Raw genomic sequence first — 23364 nt, 5'->3', positions numbered from 1 at the left:
TTTCTGTTTGCCACCTTTTAATTATTGTATGGAAATTGTATCCTTGACAGAAACCAAATGTGCAACAGCGTTTTGATGAAGCCACAGAAAAGCACATTAGAGATTTAAGGACAAACTACCAACAATAATAATTATAGACACAACTTCTCTGAATTCCACCCTTCCCTTAAAGTCGCCATATCTTTGCCCGTCTTAACTCTCTTATTGTGCTCCATCAGTTTACAGAGCATTACATCACTAATGCAAACACTGTACCGAAGTTAATCCCCTCCTTCCTGTATGACGCCACAGGCAGGCGAACAGAGGCTTTGTGGCATGCTGATAAGAAACCGCAGAACGTGGTTGGCTGGCTGGTTCCCATAGGCACTCCACCGACCAATCCCTGCCAGCTAAATGTCAGAGAAGCCAGAACTGAAGTTGTAATGCACTCTGCAGGCCAGACACTCCAGCAGATTCAGGGTCTGTTCAAAGACGCTTCTTCTTTGTCTTTGGTTTTTTTTTAAATAACGCAAATGTTAGGAAAAAAAAAAAAAAAAAAAAATCTATACATAAATAAAAGTTCAGCAAAGACACAATGTTTTTAATATAAAAACAGTAGAAACAATATTGCATACGGCTTTTATAATAGATATTTTTCTGCTCGGTTCATAACATGGAAATTAAATAAATTAGAGCAAAAAGGATCCAGTACACTGCAAAAACAGAACTAAAAATAAGTAAAAAAAAAATTCTTGAAATTAATTTATTTCTCCTTGATTTGAGCAGGTAATAATGGAAATGCCAATGGAAAGAGTAATTTTACTCCTAAATTAAGATAATTAGATATAATGCACTTGAAATAAGTTGATGGATATGAGTTATTCCTATTTTAAGTGCAAAATTCTTATCCCATTGGCAGATATCTTATTTACCTACTCAAATAAAGTGCAAATACACTAATTTCAAGAACATTTTAACTTATTTTTAGTAAAATTTAGTCTGTTTTTGCAGTGTATTTAAATTTAGGCATCTTGTACTATCTGGAAAACACAGTGCTCCTTTCCTTTTGTAAATTATTGTTTAGGTGACCAGTCTAGCATTACATGAAGTAATCTAATTATATAGTGGTCTGCTCCAACATAGAAACACCTACTTCTAATGACCTGTGGTCACTAATTCTCTGCTGTCGTGTTGTTCCGTCTCTCTGTGATCTTATCAGTGTAAAAACAAAAACAAAAATTAGATTTATCCAAGAACATCCTATCAGATAGATGGAAAGCTTTGAAAATATCTGCAGATGTCTATTTATATGCCTTTTAAGATGTCTTCCTCTTGCTCTTCCCTTTTTTCAGTCCATGATAAAAAAAAATCCCCAGTTTCCTTCTTTAGTTCCTCCAGTATAAGGAGAGATGTGGCTTCATGTCTGGTAGCTGCAGGACCAGGATCGAGGCATCACCAGCTCCCAGAAGCTATCCTGTTTGTGAAGAATAAAAGAATATGGAAAAATTCACATGCAACACAGTGTTTTTGTTATTATTATTATTTTTTTGTTTTTTACAATTTCCATGTTTAATATAAGGTCTAACCACATAATCTCCCTATTTTGAGGCACTGCATGTCATTGAAATGCAGTTGATTCATGGTGGACTTAAAGCGTTCTAAGATCATCAGGGCCCATCTGTCGTGCCAATCCTCCACAACTAACGTCAAACGCCTGGTGTACGGATGTGGCTTTCTAATTGTTAAATCCCCATAAATGTTTCCCACATCTGCCATTCTTCTACTGACTTGCATTTGAACACTGAAAGTGCTTTGCTTCAGACAATGTTCTGATGTCTGAGTTTCATCCAACATCAGTTTACATTTAACAGCATCCCCATATTGAGATGTGTTAAAAATCCTTTAAATAAATTCATGTCATGTTGCAGCAGCATAATTTCACATTGAAAAACCTAAAAAAAAAAACCTAAATCATATTTTTTTTACTACTTATGCTTTACTTTTTAAAATGGCTCAGAGTCTCAAGAACCTGCATATTTATCAAGTAAGGCAGGTTTGTGTAGATTAAAGTAGATAGGAAATGGCTATAAGAAAACGGGCACTCACCAACACATTCCTGTATCTACAAGTAAGTAGTAATTTATACATTTTAAACAAGTGGCAGACAAACAAAACTGGATGATGACCTAAGTTTACCTTGCCACAATCCATATTTAGGAGCCTGATAGGGGCTATTACACTAGAATGCTTCTGCTAATTAGTTGTTTGGAGGCATGCTACACTTGAAATAAAAACATTCTTCCTCCTTCCATAATAAAAAAAAACATTTGCTACCAGGATTTTAACTAGAACTGTGTGCTTTGGTCAGCTAAGACTAAGATAGAGCTTTACAGGAATAAATGTTCCAATTGGGCCAAGCGTGAAACAAAAGATGGAAAAGAACCTAATGCCCTCTGTAAGTATGGTGGGGGATTGGTGATGCTGTGGGCCTTTTTTGGGGCCGGTGCAAACAGTTTGGAGTTTTAACAAAGACTTAAATTTGATAAAGATCCAAAACATATTGCAGCACAAGTATGGTGCAACAGGAACAGAATCAACCTCATTCTTTGGTCAGTTCATTCCTCGTACCTAAATCCTGTGGAAAACTGGTGCAAAGATAAGCGCCGTCGCACTGATGAAACTGGGTCATACGTCGGTGCCAATGAACCGACAAACATGATTTTATAAAATACATTCATTTCTTAATACCAGATAATTTCCCCCACTTAATAAATACTTTAAATTAAATTCTGGATTTTTTTAAATTGTTTGAGATTGTGCAATAAAAGTTTGGCAGTAACATTTATCGTTATTTTCATAAAACTATACCTGGGGGTGAAAAAAAAAAAAAAACGTTTGGAGAGCACAGTGTAATGTTAGCACAGGGTATTTGACTTTTTTTTGTTTGTTTGTTTTACAATCCCTTTGATCCAGCGTTAACGTTAGCCGTATACAGAGTTTATTGACCGGCTGGCCTACTTTTCATTTATCTAAAACTGGGGTCAAAGTTCAGACCTAATGATGTTATCTTAGAGCAAAAGATTGCTTACTTTGGTGCAAAATCCCCAAGTTGTACTTATGTGTTAATGGTTTAATTTATCTAAAAATGTAACATTTCTTTAAGTTATAGTAGGTAAAATCTGGATCTTGTGTATATATTTATTTATTTATATTTTAAAGGACTGTAAAACCTTCTCTTGTCAAAACACATAAACCTATTGGCTCCTTTGGACCCACCGGTGGGCTTTTGACGGTCAATGCCTCACACAGCTTAATATCCACACAGTGATTCTAATAGAAATCTATTGGATTTAGTACTCTAGTATTTGACATGTTCTTAATTCTTGCCCATAATTTATTTTTATAAAAAAAACGAACTGAAAGCAGGATTTAGACTAATTCCTTTACACATTATGCTGCAGTGAGAAGGATGTTAGAATAGTTTGCCTCTTTGGAGACTGAAGAAGTTGTTATACTGCCACTACTACGAATCAGGAGAGGGATTGCGTCGCTTTCACAAAAGACATTTCCTTGTGTTCTTCTTTAAATATTCTGAGGCAACACTATGTAACAGGTGCCATGATGAATATCTCAGAATAGAAAGAAAACACAAGAAGAAGGGCAAATTTACCAGCATACATCTCAAACCAAGCTTTTACATTTGTATCAGAAAACCTTTAGTTAGGGTACATACCCCCGTGGACGGGCAGTGTATCTGGGCATACCACTCCTGGCAGTACAGACACACCTGGACACCCTGGCCGAGGAAGAGACACGCCCACATGATGACGTTGAACACGGGGCTCTGTCGTTTATCAGTCATGGTGAAGTTGAAAGCCACTAAAAGAGACAGATATAAAGAGGGTTGATGTTGATGGCTGCCGTTGATCAGTAATGCTTTGTTTGTGTTGTAGCTGGGAGACAAGAGAACTGAGGAAAAGAGACAAATAGGTGAAAGGTGAAACCTAAAAACCAAAACGACCCACCGTCTGTCTTTTTGTTGTAAGCAAAATGTTTACATTTTACTATTATTATTATTATTATTATTATTATTATTATTATTATTATTATTATTATTATTATTATTTGATAAAATGTAATTTTTCTAATGGGTGTACATTTGAATTTTAAAAAGTACATTTTTAAAACACTGAAACACAAGTGAAACACTTTATATAGATAGTACATTACACAGAGTGTTTCCAAGCCTTTATTCCTGTAATTTATGATGGATTTCCATACACCGCTAATGAAAAGACAACAAACATAGCTCACCACCGTCAGGGTGTGGATGTGTCTGAATGGGTGAATGATTGATTATAGTGTGAAGCGCTTTGGGGTTGTCGGTCTAGTTAAGGCGCTCTACAAGTACAAGCCATTTACCATTTAATCTACACACAAAGGGTGATGGGTTGTTAGGTCACCAAGGTCACTTAACCAACTACAAAATAAATCTTGTGAACTCTAATTTGAGCTGGAGACTCTGATATCACAACATTCTTCTGTTTTACTTTGATGCTCAAAATCAGTGATACATATAGAACAGGGGTGTCAAACTCATTTTGGTTTAGGGGCCGCATACAGCTTAATCTGATCTCAAGAGGGCCACACGAGTAAACTCATTGCAAGATTAAATAGAACAAATAAATGTGGACTTGTTGTTGATTTTTATATTAAATTAATTTCACTTTTACACAATATATTATAACCTCAGCGTTTTTAAGAAAAGTATGTGCAATTTCAACAATACTTTTACTCAGTTAAACATTTAAGTGCATTATGCATAAGAACTGATCACAGTGATTTTACAATGTTGAAAAACATTTATTCACATTTTTTGGAACTTAAAAACACTGTCCTGCATGACAAAATACATCAAACAGATAAAAATTAAGAAATGATTTAAATTTTTCCACACCTGAAGCTTAATCTGCTAATTAAAACACAGCGCCCCTCGTGGCCAATATAGGAACTGCATATTTTCAATTAAACAAAATACATGTTTTTTTTTCAATAATCGTTTTATCATTCTCTTCCTTTTATCTTGTCCACTTGTGAAAGTCAAATCTGATGAGCTCTTTGTGGCATCTTATTGCCACATTGCCAGACAGGACACTGAGAAAAAAAAAAAAAAAAAAAAAAAAAAAAAAAAAAAAAATTTCTAATGATAGTGCATTTAGCCACAGGCCCGCGGGCAGTATGTTTGACACCCCTGATATAGAATGTCATCATTATTTTGGCTGCCTTCTTTGATTCCTTGTGGTCCCCTTCTTTCTTTCCAGCTATTATTTTGCATATTTCCTAACTAGAATCGACATAATTATCATGAGCTACAATACTGAACACAAATAAAAAGGATTAGTTGTAAAGATGATTGAACATGCCCCATTAAAAAGAGTCGTCTGATAATTTCTGAGTGTCAGAGTGACTAATGGGGGAAGACTTTTTTTATCGGACTGAAAAGTTTGAAACTATAAAATATGACGGTGAGTCGATTTTTATTTCCAGCTCTTATATTTTGCCCTTATAATTGAAAATTATAATTGCCATTATAAAGGCATTATAATGTGATCTGCATTTTCTAAAATGCAGATCACAGGTTTATGTTTTTCCAAAGCACATTTTTTATCCCTACATGTTACATGCATGACTAAGTAAATCCCCTCACCTCCAAAAACTGCAAAGAGGCAGAACATGACAGGGTAGAAGAAGCCGAAGGCCAAGGCCAAAGCATATTCATGGACAACAGCCGAGACGATGAATACGGACAGCATGGCCGCTGTCCGGAACCTCTTGTTGGACAGCTGCAGGGATCCGAGAGACGAGAGCGACAGAGAAACAGGCAGAGAAAGAGAGACAGGGAGGGAAAGAGAGCAAAACACTTTTCATCATTGGACATGCTACTTTAGGAGCATCGGTCGTAATCCTTAATACCTGGAAATCTGCTCACCCAGAGGAAGTCTCTGTATCCATAGTAGTACAACCAGTCGTGAACCACAACATTCCAGGTACGATAATAGTTTGCAAACGATGTAGAGTTCCACCAGTCCTGGAAAACAGAAACCAGTTCTGCATTAAGTGGATCATATAACGGGTTTGTGTTTGTTTTTGGTTTTTGGTTTTAAAGCCTGAATAACACCTGAAAGGGCTGCAATTAATCTCCAGCAAGGATATAAAGGATTTTATATTGTTTTCAGGTTTTGCCCGCACAGAGGCAAAACACTTCGATCCTTCTGAACTCATAAGAGCTTTTCAAATCAATTATGGCTTTAGAACTCCACTGGCTCAATACTTTGAAGGTTATCCTTGGAGCAAAAATATTGTTTGTATTTTTGTCCAATAAACTCAATTATCCAGGGTTGTTTTTTTTTTTCTCCTATGCATAATTAAATTTCTACTTAAACAAAAGGTGAACGCTTGAGTGAATGCCTTTAACAGCTCAACTTCTTTCCAAAGTCAGCTTGTGTCAACTAATCTAAGAACTTACAGCCGAGCCATGTACAGGACGAAAAGTAATTTTACTATCTTAGCAAGCATGCCAAATAGAAAAATGCTGAACAAAAATCAAAAACTACATTACCTATATTCTTCCAAAAAAAAGTAAAAAACAAAATAACTGCACTTGTTTTCCGTAGTTGAAGACGTTTCGTGTCCTATCCAGGAAGCTTTCTCAATTCAAAAAGTCAGGAGTATGTGGAGTACCAAGTTTTATACTACTGCCCAACAAAGGCCTATTAACATGCAAATTACACAGAAACAGGTTCACCCCCTTAGTAAAACTTGATACTCCGCATTACTCCAGAGTTTTTGAATTGAGAAAGCTTCCTGGATAGGAAGCAAAACATCTTCAACTACGGAAAACAAGTCCAGTTATTTTGCTTTTTACTTTTTTTTGGAATGACCATGAAATAAATTTGCTATTTTCTGACCGGGTTTAGAATAACAATTTGTCTACTTTGGCCCATTAAACATCAGTTTAAAAAAAATGCATTTTAAGGACAATGTTTCCTCAAGAAATGAAAAATATTCAGCATTTGGACTAGTTATATGCCAAAGTTCCTGACTACATATCAGAAAACAATGGACTCAGGTAAACATCAACACTTGGGTCATGCCACATATGTTGGAGGTTGTCATTGACGCTGTTCTTGTTGGAGTTATTAAATCTGTTCTTTAAAAACTACTAGAAAGAGTTTTGACAACCTGTGACGCCTACTGGAAGCATGCCAGTTGGTAATGTTCAACGTCTGCTAACTGTACCTGGTGCTACTCATGGAAAGTCTGCAGCATGTTAAAATATACAGGACTATTTAGTCCAATACAGCTCCTTGTGAAAGGTTTCCTACACCTTGAACTTTTAAAATGTTGCCATTTCTTTATTGCACTGTATAATTAGGCAGTGTATGAACAAAAAGGAATCCAGAATTCTGAAACAGAAAGGTAACAATGCATCTCAAAAAAGTTTTAATCAATGTAACATAATTATGCATCCCTCTGTGTTGGTTTTCACTTCAAATCCTAACAAAATGCACTAGAGGGAAGTTGAAGGGGTATCAATACTTTTAGAAAAATACTGTAGTTTATTCAGGAATGTCAAATAAAATGAGGAAAAGCAAAAGGATTGCAAATCCACAGGGAAACTGGCTGATATAAAGCCAACTAGATGACTGCATAATAGATCAGGGTTGTCAATCTCCAGTCCCAGAGGGCCAAGGTCCTGCAATGTTTCGATGTCCATAGTCCAACACGGTTGAATCAGCTGGCTGATTTACCTCCACACTGTCATTAAATGCTGCAGAGTCCTACTCACGGCCTCTGTTTTTGGTTCAGGTGGGTTGAAGAAGATAAACACCGAAGGTTGCACGACACTGACCCTCACTGCATTCTGTTTTGAAACAAACTGGATGGATGTGTCTGGGGTATAATGTCTAAGCTACTTAAGGAAACTAATTTCTATTTTTATTAGAAGGTGTATATAAATAAGGTACAGTTGTTTGAAAAGAACTGATGCATATACAACCCACTTTAACATGTTAGTGTTAAACGAGCTAAACTACATATAAGAATTGTGAAAATCTTATTATACTAGGTAAGGGCAGTTAAAATTGTATCATACTTAAAACTGAGAACAACGGTTAAGCTTATGTTTTGTTTACTTGCAGTCAGTAGACATCTCTAGCATTTTAATATATCTAAGACAACAGTGGTTTAGACACAACTTTTAAAACATGATTATTTGGGTTTGAATCTAAGGCTCCACCTTGGGCTTTGTAGAATCTTTAAAATGTAAAAAAAAAATAACTATTAAAAGAGCGTCTTTTAGTGATCCTAGAAACAGTTTAAAGATAAAGGCTTGCTTTCGACCACAAGTCATTCAGTTGAGGATTCACATTTCAAACACAGTCAACACGAGCTTTTAGGGAATGATTTCCTGAATTCTTGAGGTTAGGCAACGTTTTGTTTCATAGCTGAACTTAGCTGCCTTTGCTTGTTTACTTCACATTGCAGAGACATAAAAGTTTTCCATTAAAGATTAAAGAATCACTGAAGCAGTATTTGCAAAAAAAAAAAAAGAAAGAAAGAAAAATAAATAAATTGCTTCGCACATCTTCAACAGCTATCAATAAAATAACATTGAAGTGTTTGGGGGGGGATTCTCCAGACTGCTGCTCCAATTTCACTCGTCGTCAATCTGATTATTCCCACTTGTAAAACAAAACAGATCTGCCAATAATGCCTTCCCAGGAGAGGTTATGTATGTGACAGGAATCAAGTATCAAGTGTCACACACCTTGTAAAACATCCTGTCAGCAAAACGCAGCAGCTCCCCGAAGAGGTTGAGCCAACAGTGCAAGAAGGCGAAGAAACACAGCAGGAGGAGCATTATTCCTGAAACACAGAGAAGAAGAGGAGGCTGTGAAATGGGCACCGTTCCCAGGAACCTTAAAGGAACTGTAACTTAACATCTATCTTTTAATATCAGCACTCTAAAAGCTCTTCACTTTACGGGAGCAGTAAACCAGCCAACCTTTAATCACCTGTATCTGTTTTTTAATAGCATCTTTATTCTTATCGCTGACTTAAATACACTTGGGACTGCCCTTAATGGAGTGTAATATATTTATTAGTACAAACCCACTGGAAATACAAGATGTTAGAAACAAGAACAGATGTTACATATAAAGTCAGAGATTAATTGTTCATTGGGCATGCCACATCAACTTAGTATTTCCACCTGCACATTTGTGTGTCTAATTTACTTTGTAAAATACCTGGTAATATGGAATGAAATACAGCCAGAACCATGGTTCTTTTACTAAAAGGCTGGTTGGTCTCCGGTCTGAAGACAGGTATACAAAGACGCACCAGGATGAAGTATCCATAAAATAGGCATCCAAAAATCTAGGAATATGGGTTAAAACATGAATACAGTTAAAAAGACATTATGGAAAATAGACAAGATAATTAAACTTAGACTGTAGTACCACGGCTTTTCAGACGTGAGTCAGAAATCGCATTTGTGATATGAAAGATAATTGGTAACATCTAGTTGATCTATCATCAAATTATACACAGAAAACATGTTCACACATTCCTTAAAACTAAGAATTGTTAACTTTAATTAGAATCTCTAAATGAAAATGTACCTTGCCAAGAGTAACAGCAACATATTTCCAACGTATTTGTCTGTTTCTGTGGATTAAAAGGCAGGCTATTAAAAAAGCGAAAACGTCTAATTATGTTCTCTAAAAGTAAACAGCATTTCTTCTAAATGCAAGGCTTCTGCTAAGCACTATCCCATAGCAACAGAAACGTTGCCCTCTTTTCTGTTTATATTCAAGCCAGCATTCTTTGTATCTATCTATCTATCTATCTATCTATCTATCTATCTATCTATCTATCTATCTATCTATCTATCTATCTATCTATCTATCTATCTATCTATCTATCTATCTATCTATCTATCTATCTATCTATCTATCTATCTATCTATCTATCTATCTATCTATCTATCTATCTATCTATCTATCTATCTATCTATCTATCTATCTATCTATCTATCTATATCTACCTGTTTTCAGTCTGTCTGCAAAAGCATATCTTGGCATTTCTAATGTTTGATCAGTTAAGTATGCCCGTTGCAGCCAAGCTTTTAATTTACATACATATAGAACAGAAATAGAAATATGCTTAATTGCCCCTCAGTGGGGAATCAGTAGCAAAGTGCTGTGGGGACTATAACATCTACATATGTAATGCACATGTAGCATGGAAAAATGTTCCCTAAATTGTTGTTTGTTCTTTTCATGTTCAGCTTGGTTGCCTGATAAATGCAATCCCGATGGTCTGTCTTACCGAGGGTAAAATTCCCTATAGATGAGTGTTGGACAGAAAAGGAAGTACAGGTAGCTAGAAATTGTTGGAAACCTGGGATTCTCTCCTGGAAGACAAAAATAGTTCAGTTAATATCACTTAGACTGACAAAATCCAGCTTCTATAACATCAGCTCTCTCAGATGGAAGATTTATGGTTTCTTTATTAAATTTCCCTTTTTTTGAAAACCTTAATAGTAATGCACAATTAATATTTCCCAGAGTCAAGCAGAAAAACCTAAAGTCATGATACCAAACTGCAGATGTGATACCTATACATTATCATCTTCACCAAAACAAAACACATATAAAGGTGCTCTGATGTCTACAATAGTTTTTTGAAATCCAGGGCTTCAAAGTGTTTTAATTCTTTATTTGAAGAAATTATGAGCTGCAACTGAACTAGCCATTCAGTAAAGCTGTCTGTGTGATCAAGTTTCAAAAACTTAATCTCGCACAAAGATAAATGTAACTAAATGTTTTCAGTTACTAACGGTAAGGACTGTAAATTAACTTGAAATTGTTTGAGCTTCTTCTTCTTCTTGCATTCACTGTAATTTTCTTTCCATAAAAACATTTAATTTATCTAAATTCTGGCCATGCCGAAGCAAAAATAAACCCAAATCATAACACTGCTGGGATTATTTTGAGCTGTTTTGTTTATTTAGTTTATGTTTTACAGTTTTTCTCCATTGGTTTGACTCTTTTCTTCAAGCAGAAATGACTTTCTCAAAATAACACGGACAAACATCCTAACCACTTGGCAGTTGTTCACAACAGAACATTTCTCATTCATTTCAACAAATTGCAAATCTATTTGTTCATCTCTCAAATGTCTCAGTGCATCTTTGCAAAGGATTAAGTTAAAGTAGCCTATATTTAGCACGCTTTCCAGGTGAATAGATCCTGGTGATCTGAACTGATTAATTGATTCTCAATCTAATGGAGGAATACGAAGTCACCATGCTGCCCCGGATGAAATTCGGGCCACAATTACAGATCATGTTGTCAACCATCGCCTCACGATGGCAGATGCAGGTCGCCAGGTGCAGCCTAATGTGCCTCGGTCTACAGTCTCCTCCATCATCCAAACCTTTCGAAGGGAAAACAGGTACGTACAGTACTCAGTCCATGATGGAACAGCACACTGTCTGTATAGGACAGAGCACTGTGCATAAAGCACAAGATGTGGGGCCTGGTTCACTACTAATGGATGGTCATGGTGTCACTACCACTTTACTATCATTTCCTGAATCCTATTGAGGAGTTTTTCTCCACTTGGAGATGGAGAGCATATGAGCATTGGGCTCGAGATCAAAGGTCCCTGCTCCATTCAATGGATGCTGTGTGTGGAGACATTACAGGAGATAAATGTAGGAGATGGATGCAACATGCATGTGTTTATTCCCTTGTTGCATTGCAAGGGAGAATATACACTGTGCTGTCAAACCTTTGAGGCTACTCTTACGGTAAAATATATATTTATTTTACACAATTGTATCCCGTTAGGTAGTCCTCTGCTTACAAAACATCTAAACATTTTTACTTGCAGTGCTCACACAATGTCAAGAGGGTGATGCATTTTGGGGGCACTGAACATGAATTTAGTTTGGACACATGGGTGAACTGTTTTTGGTAAGATATGGGCTTTTGCAGGTGAACCATAGTGTTGTGCTGAACAATCCAGGCTATTTTGGCAAAAGCACCAGGAGTTTTGAGAACACCTGGTCTGAGCCAAAGCTTGAGCCAAATTGAGCCAAAGCAATTGAGACAGGAACTTTGCAATTTTGGTGGCACTGACTATCTAAATGGGAAAGGAATTCAGTTTTGAAGCATGAGTGAACAGTTTTGGGAGAGATATGAGCTTTTGCAAGTAAGTCATTGTGCTGTGCTGAACTGTATCACTGTCTTGCTAAAAGATTTTAGAGTTTCAACAATGTAATTTCTGTTATAAGGAATGAGCCAAACCAGTGGAGAAAAACTGTAATATGAGCACACTTCTTTCTATTTAAAAAAGTTGTTTAGTTTTATCTACAAATCAGCATTATAGTCCTTTATCCAGTGTGATATTTTAATCTGTGATATTTAAATCGGAAAGCAGAGTCTTTAAACAGCTGTTTAGCAAAATTTTGTTTTGTGATTTCCAAACAGAACAAATGTTAGCAAAAATTAATTCTCTATGTATTTATTTCCTCAGTTATTTATTTATCTATCTAGATATTTTGGGACTTCACAGACAATCTCATTGCTGGTTCTGGTTATGTTGGCTTTGCTGAGGGAATATGGAAAGCTTTTGATTTCCTCTATTTAGGCAATTGCATCAGGAAGGGCATCTGGAGAAAATGAACCTCTGCCAGTGTTGTGAGCAAGTTGTAATGGATTGCAGTGTCGACCACTGAATAAGAGAGCAACCAAAAGCACTCACATGCCGCCCAAAGGAGAAATGTTTTTGCATACATTTTCTTTGCAATCATTTCTGTTGTCATGAACTTAAATATACACTGTTCAAAAAAACAAAGGGACACTTTGATCCCACTTGAAAAATAAATAATTCTGGATATCCATACTGAAATGGAACAGGTAATGTGCCGGGAACAAAAGGATGCCACATCATTTAATAAAATCATCAACCCACAGGGGACTTAATCTGAAGTCACAGAGAAAGTGAAACTGAAGAATCGATGTGATAGGCTAGTCCAATTTACTGAAATGTCATTGCAGCAACTCAGCATGGTGATCAGTGGTTCGTATGGTCTCCACGGACTTGTATGCATGCCTGACAATGTCAGGGCAGGCTCAACACTGATCTGCTGCTGAACTAATCATAGTGATCAATGCTGCAGGCTGCATAATGTTTACCACAGTTTCTCCAGGCCCTTTCACGTCTGTCACATGAGCTCAGAGTGAACCTGCTCTCATCTGTCCAAAGAACAGGGCACAAGTGGCAAACCTGGCGATTCCAGTGTTCTCTGGTACCAGTCGGGCTCCACAATGTCAGGCAGTGAGCACAGTGGTCTACTAGAGGATGTCTGGCCCTCAGACCACCCTCAGGATGTCTGTTTCTTATAGTTTGGTCAGAGACCATCATGCCCAGTGCCCACTGGAGGTCACTCTGTAGGGCTCTAGCAGTACTCATCCTGTTACTCCTTGGTGAAGCTGGACTCTGTAGCATCCAGGTATGGTTTCAGGCTACCAGTTGTGACACTGACCCTGGTCAAATGCAAAACCACTGGAAAGCAGTCAAAAAATGTGGAGGGAAAAATATCTGTGGCCTCATCCTATCAACCCATTGGGGCCTCATTGTTGGCCCTTTAGTGTCTCTTTGGTAATTTAACTAACACCAAAACCACTGTTTGAACAATCACCTCCACTACTCAACTGACCAGATCAAAATGGCACAAGTGTAACTAACTTGATAATATAGTCCAATTAAAATGTTAATATCTTTTGAGCATTTCTTCAATTCCTTAAAGCAAGCAAATATCATAGTTTAGAGCCATAAAACTATAGAAAGGAATGTACAAACATAAACCCGAATCACCATTTATATTGTTTTAAAAGCACAAGTAAATTCAATTTACCTTTTTCACAACACCCCACTCCACCACAACAAAAAACAAAAACAAAAAAAAGTTTTCAGCCACTTCTCTCTTAAAAACAAATACTAATCTGCAGCGTTTATTGGACTAAAAGGGACATTTTTATATAGGGAACATATTGAATTGATATGTGGCTCCTTACTGGCAACACAAATGAAACATAGGGAGCATTTTTGCTACATTTTTGATCTGTCCATGAAATCTGGATTCAATTTCAATTCATCCATCCATTTCCAAACCGCTTATCCCTCATGGGGTCGCAGGGGTTGCTGGTGCCTATCTCCAGCTGTCAAATGGGCGAGAGGCGGGGTACACCCTGGACAGGTCGCCAGTCTGTCGCAGGGCAACACAGAGAGACAAACAACCATTCACGCACACACTTACACCTAAGGACAATTTGGGGAAGCCAATCAACCTAACAGTCATGTTTTTGGACTGTGGGAGGAAGCCGGAGTACCCGGAGAGAACCCACGCATGCACAGGGAGAACATGCAAACTCCATGCAGAAAGACCCAGGGGTGTACTCGAACCCAGGACCTTCTTGCTGCAAGGCAACATCGCTACCCACTGCGCCACTGTGCAGCCCTGTGATGATATGTGGCTCCTTACTGGCAACACAAATGAAACATAGGGAGCATTTTTGCTACATTTTTGATCTGTCCATGAAATCTGGATTCAATTTCAATTCAATTAAATTTTATTTAAATAGCGTCAATTCACAACACATGGCATCCCAAGACAATTTACAAAGTCAAATTCAGTCAAATCATACAGATTTGTTATCTAAGGAAACCCAGCAGATTGCATCGATTTATGCTTCTAGCCACTGGCTAATTTTCAACATTAATCTGTTTTGGGGTGGGATGGGAGCGTTATTTTATACATTGACATCTGGGTTTGGCTTTTAAAACGTAAAGTTTTGGAAGTGTAGATTTCAGGTTCTTGATCCGAAATTAAATTTGTTGGTCACTTGCATTAAATGTTTGGCCTATAGTTGAGATTCTTTCTACTAAAATTGACTTTCTTTCTGAACAGCTCATGGAGCAGCACCAGCACCCACGGTAATTTATTTGTGGTGTTGTCTTCATTGTAAGGTTTGATGTTGGTATGAGCTATATTCCCAGCAACTTGCTGTTTTGTTTCAGTCGTTTTTCTCCTGTGTCTGGGAGTGCCACTGTGAATAATGTTAGCGCCTCAGGAGTAAATACACCTGACATCGAAACAGCATGGTACATTACCTTCCTTTGGCGGGTTCTTCAGGATAACAGGAGCCGTTTCTCTAATGAACGAGTAGGTTTTCATCTGGAATCGAATCTGAGGACATTTAATAACGCTATAATCAAAGTTCCTGCACTGAATGTTCCACGTTTCTGCAAGAAAGCAGCAATAGCTGGAGACATTGATAAGGGGCCTGTGTGAGATTATAAAACAGCCCCCTGTAACGATTTATTCTTAGACACCTTCACATCGTCACAAACTCACCTGCTCCAGAATCACAATGAAGCGCGAAGCTGGAGGCAGCTGGTGATGCACGACCGTGTAGATCGGGAACAGTCCAAGCACGCAGGTCTGTATGGCAGCATAGATCAGCCCCGCACCCAGAGTGAGACCCAACTTGGAGGGGAATTTGTGGTACAAAGAACCCCAAAACTGCAGGATGTAGTAAGGCACGAAGAGGGCGTAAACAAACATGGCGAGCCAGGCCCAGGTGACGGTCCTCATGTTCCCAAAGGCGTAGAACAGCAAGTCAAACTCCAAAACCAACCTGGGAGAGTGGCAAAGAAAATAAGTTTAAAACCTTAGTTCAAACAAAAAGGCGATAACTTTTTTATAAGCGTGTAAAAAACAAAGTCTAACAAGGATAATTTCTGCTTTAAACAGGATTTACAATTAACATTTTGATGATACCAGTAGGGCTAAAGAGATCGAGTCTATTTCTGTGATTTACATAACCAAAATAAAAGCAATATACTTCCTTAATTCTGTATGATTACATGCAAGAACACCGTCATAGTTTTTTTAATCTTTTCAGTTTATCCACATTAAAATGCAGGGTAAACATATCTGATCATTTGCACGCAGTTGAGCTCATTTTTGATGCTTGTTATCAGATGGAAAAAAAAGAAAGATATAAAACGGCAAACAACAAACAAAATCATTAGTGAGCGGCCCAAAGCAACGGGAGGAATTCTTCGGAAGGATTGATTATGCATTCTTCCTCTGCCAGATGAACAGAGGGAGCGGCGCGGCGAGCAGCGAGAGACACGATGAGGGGAAACAGAAGAAAGGAGCGAGGAAATAAGCTTTTAAAAAAGCTTCAGGGCATAAAGGAGTTCCACTCGAACTGTTTCGAGGTTATAGAGCTTGAGACATCACAACGCCATGACCATAAACATCTCTATTCAGACAAAAGCACAGACGTGTGACAAATAAAAGGAAAAACTGCATTTTTCCCCGCTGTGGTGAAGAGATGCGGTGACTCTGTTATGTTGTGGGGGGAATTTCCGAAGCCTAATTTGGGAGGACTTTTCCCCTCAGAGAGAACATGGATAACAGATTGTCACGATACGATGAAACCAGCCAAACTATTTTACTTTAGCCAGGAGCACAGTGACATATGAAAATGTGTAAAATGGCTATATGTAGTATTCTGGGTTCAAATTCAAATTCAAATATGCTTCATTAATCCCATATGGAAATATGCAAAATGTGGGGTCTTAGGTGCTTTCATTTCACAAAATTAAAACCCATAATCCAATTTCTCACAATGGACAGAACATTATTTTAACTTCAGAAAAGTCTTGACATACAATCATGGGAGAGGAGGCTAACTTGACGCATATCCAGCAGAGAGTGACCCTCCATAAGGAGCGTAAGCCAGAAAAGGTCCTTGCCAAAGAACCTGATGTTTACAGAGTGCTGTAACCAAGCATAGAAATGGAAAGTTGAGAGGAAGGAAAAAGTGTGGTGGAAAAAGATGCACAAGCAACAGGGATAACTCTGTGGAGAGGATTGAGAAACAAAGTCTATTAAATAGTTTAAGAGACATTAACAAACCGTAGACCGAGGCTAGACTCAGCGCTTCAGGAGACACCACCACACACACATGTATCCAGGACATGGGCTATAACTTTTATCATCCCTTTGTTAGGCCAATCCTGAACCAAAGATAGCAGCAGAAGCCCCTTACCTTAGTCCCTTACCTGGGCTAAGGTAAGGGGCTTCTGCTGCTCAGTGGTCAGATCCTGTCTACAGATTAAGATAAAGTTTGCATTTCATTTGAAAATCAAGATCCCAGAGTCTGGAGTAAGAGCAGAAGACACTAGGAAGCAAGTTGGTCAAGGTTTAGTTTCAAGTTTCCACAGTCTGCGATGTTTGACTCATTATATCTACTGGTCTTTGTTCACTGTGTTTCAGCAACGTCAGAACAGACGTCTAGCAGGAAATCTTAGAGCACTCCTCGCTTCCATCTATTGACCAGCATCATGAAGATGCTGATATTATTTTCCATCCAGATGTAAATCCTGCCCACACTGCCAAAAGAACCAAAACCTGCTTTGATGACCACGCCCAGTGATTGGTTAGTAAATTTCAGTGGGAGGGCCATCTTATTTCAAATTGAATTACTGAAATAAATTCATTTTTACAGTATTTAATTAACCTGAGATGCAGCTGCAGTTGTAATCTTCTAAAGTGGTCTTAACCAACTTTCATCCAGACTTTCTGGATCTCGTTTAAAGCTTTTCTCTAGGCTTTTGCTGCCTGTCACTAGATTTCAGCCAATTTTTCAGAGGAGAGATTTTTCTTTGATGAGGTACAGTACTTAACTCTGACTCATAACCATGAATTGTTCAGGCATTAAAATATACCCAATAATCCGGACAACTGTTGCGTAAACATAACAGTTGTCAAGTGTTGATTTAGGTAAAGGGATTTACAGGCTTTTCTTTTGCTGAATGTATTAAACATTTCAAAGATAACACCGTTTGGTAAGTTTGATAGAAATAAAATGTTTTTGTGCACTAGTAAGCGGATTTTCAAAGTTAAGCTAAACATTTAACATAAAGCAGATGATCAGCTAAAGGATGAGCAGCACTTCGGTCCTGTTTCAAGTCTTTGCTGGATATTTCAAATATTTCATCAAAACATCCTGACGTTTTCCAGTAATCTTCAGTTTTTTCTCAAGCTGTCTATCCACTTCAAAAGACCGTCAAAAAGCCAGGCTCATTGGCAACCAAGTTAAGAGACAACAGGGACACGTTAAAACCTTTGCACAGTGCAACAAATAGGGTTCACCAAAGGGTTTGTTGGAAATTGAAACAATATAAATGGAATGGTCTAAATAAATGGGCCAATAGGTTAGAGCGGAGACTTTGAACCAATGTTTTTCAATTTTTTCCATCATCATCATTCAACAACTCTGACTTAAGGAAAAAGGTTTGGGTAGCAGTGTGTCTCATGTCTCTATTAAACCTCCACAGTCTTGCAGCAGCTTGGCGAGATGTATTGTGGTTTTCTTTAGTTCATCAATCTCTTTTAAATGCACTTAGAAACACAGACCTGCCCTGGTCGATGTAGTCGACGGCCAAGGTGCTCAGACAGAAGATGAGGAGCACAGCGATAAACATGTGGTAGATGGTCCGAATGTGGCTGATCTCAAACAGTTCGCTGAGGAAGAGAAGAAAACACAGAATAAGCAATAATTAAATCCAACATATCCACACAAATTTTATTAAACTACAGTAAATACCAACAGGACTTTCTATACGCCATTTATTGAACGCTTTGATAATTAATCATGAATAGTGTACAGATGAAATCGACATAAATTGTAAATAAAGACAGATCACGTATTTTCACACATTAGATCTGATGTTATTTCTGACATTAAATCAGTTGTGTTGAGCTCTTTTAGGATCAGTTAAACTATCTCTATCTGCTCATGCAGTATTGATAAGAGAGGTAATTGAACTCTTAATTAACAATTTCCAATCTTTACAAGCATTTCCCAAGCATTTGGTAGATTTTTCCTCAAATCTTTATGGCTTGGGTCAAATGTTTTGGGCATCCTTCCCTAAGCTTCTCACATGAAACTAAGGAAAGTTCAGTTTGTGGGTCTAACCGACTTAAACAAGAAAAGTTTGTCTGGTTTTAACGTTAGACAGTAAGAAGAAATTGGCTTGGTATCTTTTATACAGTTCAACTAAACCTCTGACGTCAACTATATATCCTTTGAATGATGTGCATCCCTATAATTTTACGCCACTAAAACAGAGTACATGTTTACAGTTTAACAGATGATAAAATACCCGCCAACATTAAGGTAGTGGTTCAGAAGTAAATGTAAGACATGTGATTTAATTATGCCTTAAATAGTGTTTTGTGGCTAGAGCCACAATCACTTCACCGGTGGTACAAGCTTTTTTGCAGGGAAAAAAAGGATATCCTGTTATATTTTCTAAGGGTGTCCCGATACAGGGTACTTAATAAATTGTTACTTATAGATCACAAATAACTTAACAATATCATTGACCACTGAAAACGACTGACCATCAAGGGCGATGAATTTGGTTAGAGCTTCAGTTATCTTCTCTCCTTCTTTTTGTTTTGGAGAGTCAGGACCAACCTCTGGGTGTATAGCACCACTACCTGGTATAGAGTAGTATTTAGCCTTTAAGTTACAGCGTAGCCCAGCCCAGGAGGAAAATTGGTATCGGTTCATGGTATCGGATTGCTTTTATAAGTACGAGTACTTGACGCTGGTATCGGTATGGGGACACCACTAGTATTTTTAGTTCTATTCAAATATAGCCTTCCTTTATATCTGTATCCGCTGCTCTAATAGGAAAACTGACTCATCCGTTTCAGCTCTGTTGTCACTCACTCCAACAGCGACGCTCTCTCCATAAACACTTTGCCATCTTCCATCCTTTGAGATCTAAAACAAAGCACAGACGGCATTTAATCAAACGCATCTTCCTGCAGCAAGTTGCTAATGAGAGCATTCATACTCCCTGTCTTCCCGTGTGGCTGAGGCGTGCATATCCATCTCACCTGGTTGACTCTTTCTTCTTCGTTTTCCCAGTCAGTGCAGATTGAATGTGGGCGGGAGGCTCAATGGACTCAGTCAGAGCTTTGTCAAGAATATCTTTGAGCTGATCCTGGACCTGTTCTAAAACTTTCACCTTTAGCTTCTACACACAGAACAGAAAGGGTTTTATTTTTTCCTCCAGCTTAAAGGCTGCTGTTGAATATAATGTCAGTGTCACTATTTTATGGGTTCTGCTTTGTACACCACTTTGTTGACACTATTCTATAATATTTAGTCCATAGACACAATTTATTTGTGTTTTTTTTATTGTGCAACATAAGCTTTTTAATTACCTTCATGTATTTTTCCCACTCAATCAGGTCTTCCAGCACATTTTCCGGACTCTTGGCTGCAGACAGACAAATAGATGCTGCTCAGATTGTTTATTTTGCCTAACAATACAGAGCACATCTTATTCACAAAACCAGAGGAGACAACAGAAGGTCATGTATTGTTCTGCAGCAATTGGACATGTCAAAATTTAACAAATCATTAGGGCTGGATGATATAGAAAAAAGCATATAGATAAAATAGAAATCACATTGATTGATATGGATAATTGTCAACAAATTCAAAATATATATTTTAAGTGCAGCCCTGGCCATTTAATGCTGTTGCTTAGTGACCTATTTTTGTATACAGAACACACAAACACTGAATTCAAACTCCACCCTTTATTCAACCAACTCTTTATTAAGTTTTTAAAAAAGAAAAAAGAACATGTGCCCTCTGAACTTTTTGAAGGGGCGGAGTGTTCCTGGGTCTGCGTCTGTGATTGGTTGGAAGGATGTAGTGACGGTAATATTAACCTACATGGCTAGAATGTAAAAGGAAGGAAAAATGTTATTCTATTGAACTTTTGATTGACCCTTTTTTTCTATCATCGATATATATATATATTGTTACTGAATTATCGTCCAGCCCTACAAAGTATATTGGAATTACCTGGCAATGAAAAGACTTTATAAAGCATTGAAAATTGTCTACACTAAACTCTTATTTTTGCTATGGCACTGAATCAACGAACTTCCCAGAAGTTCCTCACTGTTTGAGCATACCTTGATCGGATTTGGCATCTTGCTGCCGAGTCTTGGTTTTCCGATTCCAGAGTCCATTAGGGGGCTCCGAGGAGGTCATGTTTAAGACTGCAAGGGACACAATATTAGGGCCAACAGGAAAGAGAAGGGATGGATCTCTGCTCATAATGCACTGAAACAACCCCGATAAATAGCATCATGCAGAGTACTGTGACATCACTGCAAAGACGCGCAACATTCCTGTGTTTAACCTACTTTGAGCACCATGTGAATCTAGCTGAATTCAGCCTTTTATCTTTTGTATTCACTGGAGTGAAAAACTGTTTGACTAACAGATTTTGAGTTTTAAACGAGAGTTACCTTCTGAGTGGTTGTCCATAGTCCAAGCCAATCAATGTAAACAAATGATAAAGCTTCCTGTGACCATTAAAGGTTAACTTTTTTCAGGTAGGATCCACGGGAAACCCAGAGAGAGAGATTTTCCCAGAGAGGTAAGTGACATTTAGTGACCTCCTCTGCTGATCCATGCTGTTTGATCACTACTCATGATGATGAAATGCAGCCAATAATCATTGAACGCTTGTGCTGTATATGATGGGGTCATTGAGTGAATGGCAAAGAAAACATGTATTATTAGCAGTTGTTTTATATGTGATGTGAGTTAAATTTCTGATTACATTATCTTCTTTTGTGCAGATTCTCTCATACCTGTTTCCACCAAATCACTGAATCACCAATGTATGGCAGCCATTTGTAGTAAAACACCAGCGAATCATCTAATTTTTATCTGCAAAAATACCCAGTATCTACTATTTCTGGGTAGTTTTGATGCCTCCATGTATGCACAAAAACAGAAAAGATTACTTGAGAGCTTAAGCTGTCACTATTGGCAACATGGTAGGCTTGTTTCTGAAGCGTTGGAGACAAGAGAAACCTTTGAACCCATCTGCTACATTCTAGCATGTCTAACTGGGGGTTATTTACTGTAGCTGCAGTGGAGGAAGTCTCAGCCTGTGTGGGTGTATTGTCATTATTGATAATCTGTACTTCAGCAGAACATGACCACATAAGATATATTGCTGTTTTTTGTATCCTTCTCTCCTTAACCTCCCCACCAATGACAGCTTCTGCAAATTGTTGATTGGGCAACACGGAAATGATTAGGGAGTTTAAGGTTTGCCATCTAGTATCTGCAATATTATAAACTGTAAATAAAATGAATCATTACCAAGATTGCCATAGAGACACAATGTGCTAATTTTAAAGGATTTTGCTGCTTTGACATTAAAGCTTGACTGTAACCTTTAACACTGTGCATAAATGTTTTTGTAATATTGAGTTGAATATAATCTAATGTACTCAGCTTTTGTGTTTGGATGAAACACCAGATCAAAGATCAAATTACCCTTAGGCTTTTACTGCCAAGTGATCTATAATCTATGAAAATAAATACTTTAAAGCTGTTCTCTTCATCTCAGAAAAAAATAACAAAAGTGAAAAATCCATGCATGACTATCTTATTTCAACATATTGTGTTTAATTTGCCACATTTACAGCCTGTAGCTTTCAGATATGATGAGTGAGCATTCTTCTGCACCTTGGCTAAAACTAAGCACAAATGAGTCCTCAAGCTAACAGACGTCATAGTGTGGTGTGGTTGGTTCTTACTCACAGTCCTCAGCACTGCTCCAAATGATGACTCCCACTGAGATGATGTTCCAGGCAAATATTTAAGTATGTCTGTCCCGACTGTTGTGATTCCTACTCTATTTTCTCTGCAGTTTTTTGAACTTTGGCCTTTTGGCTCCCAGCCCAGCACAGGACAGGTCCTCTGCTGCCCAACCCCACCCCTGCTCCGCTGTTGGATGCTTGGAGCGGTGCAGAACATTTAAGTTCATTCTCAACGACCATGCAAACCGTAGATTGTTGTTGTTTTGACTGTTTAAATTACTGTTTCACCACAGTTATTTACTGTTAAAGCAATGCACAGTGTGCCACTGTAATAGTTTTCACAGGAAACTACTGTATTTTCACAAGTTTTGTACGATGTCATGTTAATGTAGCTTTTCAATGTATTCTGGTAAATTTCTCAAAACCTTATTTAAATTACAGTGATGTTTTCAAATGAAAATAAACAAAGCAATACTCCATCTCAAAATTAAATTAATTATTTTGGGGTGTATTACTTTAACTCACAGTACAGATACCGCCCTTGTCAGGGTATTGACATGACATCCGTATAATTG

General features: G+C 37.7%; 1 protein-coding gene across 1 annotated transcript; it reads right to left on the bottom strand.

Annotated features, from left to right (window-relative positions):
• Positions 1–921: 921 nt before the first annotated feature.
• Positions 922–22900, bottom strand: soat2 (sterol O-acyltransferase 2). Its single transcript, XM_036124571.1, has 16 exons — positions 22791–22900; positions 21140–21226; positions 20375–20430; positions 20045–20184; positions 19875–19928; positions 18551–18658; positions 15473–15755; positions 15229–15304; positions 10375–10459; positions 9666–9711; positions 9291–9420; positions 8810–8907; positions 5969–6067; positions 5687–5822; positions 3713–3858; positions 922–1453 (listed from the first exon to the last, which is right to left on the bottom strand). The coding sequence occupies exons 2-16, from the start codon at positions 21216–21218 to the stop codon at positions 1397–1399; spliced, it is 1593 nt and encodes a 530-aa protein (XP_035980464.1). The 5' UTR covers positions 21219–21226; positions 22791–22900; the 3' UTR covers positions 922–1396.
• Positions 22901–23364: the final 464 nt, after the last annotated feature.

The sequence above is a fragment of the Fundulus heteroclitus genome, chromosome 20 (genome assembly GCF_011125445.2).
Source record: "Fundulus heteroclitus isolate FHET01 chromosome 20, MU-UCD_Fhet_4.1, whole genome shotgun sequence".
Lineage (NCBI taxonomy): Eukaryota > Metazoa > Chordata > Actinopteri > Cyprinodontiformes > Fundulidae > Fundulus > Fundulus heteroclitus.
The sequence above is the reverse complement of the archived record's forward strand: the minus strand, read 5'-3'. Positions and strand labels throughout refer to the sequence as shown.